This window comes from Salvelinus alpinus, chromosome 1 (genome assembly GCF_045679555.1).
Source record: "Salvelinus alpinus chromosome 1, SLU_Salpinus.1, whole genome shotgun sequence".
NCBI classification, from domain to species: domain Eukaryota; kingdom Metazoa; phylum Chordata; class Actinopteri; order Salmoniformes; family Salmonidae; genus Salvelinus; species Salvelinus alpinus.
The window spans coordinates 15,293,307-15,298,713 of record NC_092086.1 but is presented as its reverse complement, the minus strand read 5'-3'; the positions used below and the strand labels follow the sequence as shown (position 1 = coordinate 15,298,713).

The 5,407-nt window shown below is 51.3% G+C and overlaps 1 protein-coding gene across 2 annotated transcripts in view; it reads left to right on the top strand.

The window, feature by feature from the left end:
* gps1 (G protein pathway suppressor 1) overlaps positions 1 to 1,580 on the top strand; it is a 24,479-nt gene extending 22,899 nt beyond the window's left edge. The window contains exon 14 of one of the 2 annotated variants that reach the window (XM_071392290.1): positions 1,253 to 1,580. In XM_071392290.1, coding sequence (XP_071248391.1) covers positions 1,253 to 1,330 — 78 coding nt within the window. In that variant the 3' untranslated portion in view covers positions 1,331 to 1,580. The remainder of the gene's footprint in view (positions 1 to 1,252) is intronic. The other variant, XM_071392300.1, reaches the window with a different exon arrangement.
* Positions 1,581 to 5,407: the final 3,827 nt, after the last annotated feature.

Below are 5,407 nucleotides of genomic sequence, written 5' to 3'. Positions count from 1 at the left end.
CACCTCCTCATCTTATGGAAAACCTTGGATAGTTCACCTCCTCATCTGATGGAAAACCTTGGATAGTTCACCTCCTCATCTGATGGAAAACCTTGGATAGTTCACCTCCTCATCTTATGGAAAACCTTGGATAGTTCACCTCCTCATCTTATGGAAAACCTTGGATAGTTCACCTCCTCATCTGATGGAAAACCTTGGATAGTTCACCTCCTCATCTGATGGAAAACCTTGGATAGTTCACCTCCTCATCTGATGGAAAACCTTGGATAGTTCACCTCCTCATCTGATGGAAAACCTTGGATAGTTCACCTCCTCATCTGATGGAAAACCTTGGATAGTTCACCTCCTCATCTGATGGAAAACCTTGGATAGTTCACCTCCTCATCTGATGGAAAACCTTGGATAGTTCACCTCCTCATCTGATGGAAAACCTTGGATAGTTCACCTCCTCATCTGATGGAAAACCTTGGATAGTTCACCTCCTCATCTGATGGAAAACCTTGGATAGTTCACCTCCTCATCTGATGGAAAACCTTGGATAGTTCACCTCCTCATCTGATGGAAAACCTTGGATAGTTCACCTCCTCATCTTATGGAAAACCTTGGATAGTTCACCTCCTCATCTTATGGAAAACCTTGGATAGTTCACCTCCTCATCTTATGGAAAACCTTGGATAGTTCACCTCCTCATCTTATGGAAAACCTTGGATAGTTCACCTCCTCATCTTATGGAAAACCTTGGATAGTTCACCTCCTCATCTGATGGAAAACCTTGGATAGTTCACCTCCTCATCTGATGGAAAACCTTGGATAGTTCACCTCCTCATCTGATGGAAAACCTTGGATAGTTCACCTCCTCATCTGATGGAAAACCTTGGATAGTTCACCTCCTCATCTTATGGAAAACCTTGGATAGTTCACCTCCTCATCTTATGGAAAACCTTGGATAGTTCACCTCCTCATCTGATGGAAAACCTTGGATAGTTCACCTCCTCATCTGATGGAAAACCTTGGATAGTTCACCTCGTGTTTCATTTGGAACATGTCGTCAGAGCTTTTCTTGGTTTTGACAGAATGTTCATTTATCAGGTCATGTATTATTTTAGTACCGTGTCCGTCGTTTGAAATCAACTGTTATCCACCTCTCTAAGCATTTCACTGTTAATCTGTTCACTTCCCTCCCTTCCCTCCTCTCTCCCTTCCCTCCTCCTCCTCTCTCCCTTCCCTCCTCCCTCTCTCCCTCCTCCCTCAGTCCCCTCCTAGAGAAGGCAGCCAGGGGGAGCTAATAACAGCCAACAGCCAAACAACCAGGATGAGCAGCACCATGTGACAGGGACGTCCCATCATGACACCGTCGCTGGCTGTGTCTGGCACTCTGCTCCCTATACAGTGCACTACCCTATGGGGCCCTGGTCAAAAGTAGGGCACGATGTAGGGAATAGGGTGCCATTTGGTACGCAGACAATGCCTGGTGCCTCTGAATGAACAGAGGGAGTGTAGGGTGCCTGTCCACAGCAGCCCTCAGGTAGTGCTCTTCTTTTGGCCAAGTCAAAGCTACAACTGCTGAGCTGGAGTCTGGCCAAAAGTAGGGCACATGGTGTCATTTGAGAAGCAGCCTATGACATGGCCCCAACGTTGGCAAAACAAAACACCTGTCCCCTCAAAAGGCCCCCTGTCCCCTCAAACGGCCCCCTGTTCCCCTCAAAAGGCCCCCTGTCCCCTCAAAAGCCCCCCTGTCCCCCTCAAAAGGCCCCCTGTCCCCTCAAACGGCCCCCTGTTCCCCTCAAAAGGCCCCATGTCCCCTCAAAAGGCCCCCTGTCCCCTCAAAAGGCCCCCTGTCCCCTCAAAAGGCCCCCTGTCCCCCTCAAACGGCCCCCTGTTCCCCTCAAACGGCCCCCTGTTCCTCTCAAAAGGCCCCCTGTCCCCCTCAAAAGGCCCCCTGTCCCCCTCAAAAGGCCCCCTGTCCCCCTCAAAAGGCCCCCTGTCCCCCTCAAAAGGCCCCCTGTCCCCCTCAAACGGCCCCCTGTTCCCTCAAAAGGCCCCCTGTTCCCCTCAAAAGGCCCCCTGTTCCCCTCAAACGGCCCCCTGTCCCCTTCAAAAGGCCCCCTGTTCCCCTCAAACGGCCCCCTGTTCCCCTCAAACGGCCCCCTGTTCCCCTCAAACGGCCCCCTGTTCCCCTCAAACGGCCCCCTGTTCCCCTCAAACGGCCCCCTGTTCCCCTCAAACGGCCCCGTTCCCCTCAAACGGCCCCCTGTTCCCCTCAAAAGGCCCCCTGTTCCCCTCAAACGGCCCCCTGTCCCCCTCAAACGGCCCCCTGTCCCCCTCAAACGGCCCCCTGTTCCCCTCAAACGGCCCCCTGTTCCCCTCAAACGGCCCCCTGTCCCCCTCAAACGGCCCCCTGTTCCCCTCAAACGGCCCCCTGTTCCCCTCAAACGGCCCCCTGTTCCCCTCAAACGGCCCCGTTCCCCTCAAACGGCCCCCTGTTCCCCTCAAAAGGCCCCCTGTTCCCCTCAAACGGCCCCCTGTCCCCCTCAAACGGCCCCCTGTCCCCCTCAAACGGCCCCCTGTTCCCCTCAAACGGCCCCCTGTTCCCCTCAAACGGCCCCCTGTCCCCCTCAAACGGCCCCCTGTCCCCCTCAAAAGGCCCCTGTTCCCCTCAAACGGCCCCCTGTTCCCCTCAAACGGCCCCCTGTTCCCCTCAAACGGCCCCCTGTTCCCCTCAAACGGCCCCCTGTTCCCCTCAAACGGCCCCCTGTTCCCCTCAAACGGCCCCCTGTTCCCCTCAAACGGCCCCCTGTTCCCCTCAAACGGCCCCCTGTTCCCCTCAAACGGCCCCCTGTTCCCCTCAAACGGCCCCCTGTCCTCTATGGTGCGCTACTTTTTACCAGGGCCTACGTTTCCTGGTGGGAGAGAAGACAAGAACAAACACAATGAAAATACTGCAAGTTGGTGAAGATACGATGTCTGTTGACACATGAGACCCAACAACACCTTGTTACTCAAATGAAGTTAAAAGAAACGAACGTTTTGGGAGAGACAAGGTACTTCCAGCTGTAGCTGGCTGGTTCTTTGTAAAGAGATGCACTTTGTACCTGGTGACAAACACTGATTACACATTGGGAGGGAAAAACACAACCTCGACACAGAACAAGCGTTTAATAAAGATATAAGATACAAATGACTGACTCTTTCTTTGGTGGTGTTTTAGATGAAGTTTCCAATACAGCCACAGATTCCTGATACCACAATTACGTTAATCTAGCGCAGTGGTTCCCAACCCTGGTCCTCCAGTACCACCAACAGCCCAACCCTGGTCCTCCAGTACCACCAACCCTGGTGCTCCAGTACACATGGTTATTGTAACCCTGGACAAGCACACCTGATTCAACTAATCATCAAGCCTCAATGAGGTGTGTTTGTCCAGGGATACAACTAAACTTTACTGTTGGGGATACTGGAGGACCAGGGTTGGGAAACACTGTTGGGGTACTGGAGGATGTTGATGATACATTTACTAGAAGAGTGAGACCAAGTTGAGATGCTGGACCAGGTGGATAAGGTATGATATACGGCAGTTTATTAAAGTGTAAAGATATCTGAAATAGCGTGCACGGACCCTTTCATCAAGCTCAAATGGAACTCTCTGAAAGACGCCCAGATAACAGAGTGCATATACATTTTATACAAAGATAGAAAGTAGGTTGAGTCTGGAAGTTCTTGTCCTCTGGTTGGTCCTGATGAGTTGGGCGAGGTCCCCTTCAGGCTAGTATCACTGTCTCATTGGCTCTGAGTAGATTTCTTTGTCTTCAGAAATGTTCAGCTAAAACAGGAGATTAGGTGTGTGCGTAGATGTTCCTATTTTGACATTTCTGTGTGTCTGTAAAATGTTCAGACTGAAGAGGAGATTTTGTGTGTGCGTAGATGTTCCTGTCTTATCAGTGTTTATGAAAGGTTTGCGTCAGCCCTCTGTCCTTGGGTATGTGTGTGTCTCAGTTTCTGTGATATGCAGTACCAGGCATCCTTTTCTTATCAGTCTTTATGAAAAGGCCTGTGTCAGCCATCTGTCTCTGGGTGTGTGTGGGTCTCAGTATCTGCTATTAGTTTGTGAGAAACCCTGTTTGGAAAGAAGTTAGTTATAACAATGTAATAGCAAATATGCTTGTGTTATAATAAATGATATTTATTACAAGGACCAGGGTTGGGAAACACTGTTGGGATACTGGAGAACCAGGGTTGGGAAACACTGTTAAGGATACTGGAGGACCAGGGTTGGGAAACACTGTTGGGGATACTGGAGGACCAGGGCTGGGAAACACTGTTGGGGGTACTGGAGGACCAGGGTTGGGAAACACTGTTGGGGGTACTGGAGGACCAGGGTTGGGAAACACTGTTGGGGATACTGGAGGACCAGGGCTGGGAAACACTGTTGGGGTACTGGAGGACCAGGGCTGGGAAACACTGTTGGGGATACTGGAGGACCAGGGCTGGGAAACACTGTTGGGGATACTGGAGGACCAGGGTTGGGAAACACTGTTGGGGATACTGGAGGACCAGGGCTGGGAAACACTGTTGGGGTACTGGAGGACCAGGGCTGGGAAACACTGTTGGGGGTACTGGAGGACCAGGGTTGGGAAACACTGAATTAGCAGAGGCTTTTATCCAAAGCGACTTAGTCAGTCCAATCAACTAAGGTAGATAAAACAACCACATATCATGTAAAAACGTTGCTCAGTTAAAACAGCTTCTGGAGGTGTCTTCTGATCTCTATTGATTGTGTGTTATATTTATGCTTGGGATATCGCTTTAACAGGAACAGTTACATCACTGGAGGACGTCTTTAATCTCTTGTCTGTTTCAGTCCATCTCTTCCTCTTTGACAGTTAAGAGGATCGCTCCAGGGCTATCGAATCGCTGATTGTCTCCAACAGACGGCCTCAGGGGAGTGTGTTGTGCCATTAAATCTGCCTGTCCATGTCTGTCCTGGTGGAAGGTCCTTGGAGGCTCCCTCATAGACATGAATCCACTGGGGAGGCGTGTGGTGCGTGGCAGTGCCTTTGGGTGTTTGTCAAGCCTTTTCTGGAGCACCGCACACAGCTCACTCAGCTCCATGCTCCGGAACGCTGGAGGCTTCATCATCCACCATGGTGTCTTCCTCATCGGACATCAACTCCGATGTCACTCCTTCCCACAGATCCTTCTCCTCGTGACTCTGGAGCATCGCGGTTCTGGAATCCAGCAGAACCGCGGTTCCTCCCCGACCGCCATCGCGTGTATCTTCACTCTGCGTACGGTTCTCTGGCAACCGCATCAGGAAGTTCCGCCGGGACTGTTTCATAGTAGGTCACACTGGCAGCCCTGAGCACGTCGTGAGTCACACTTAAACTTTCCTTGGACTCTTCTCTAATCA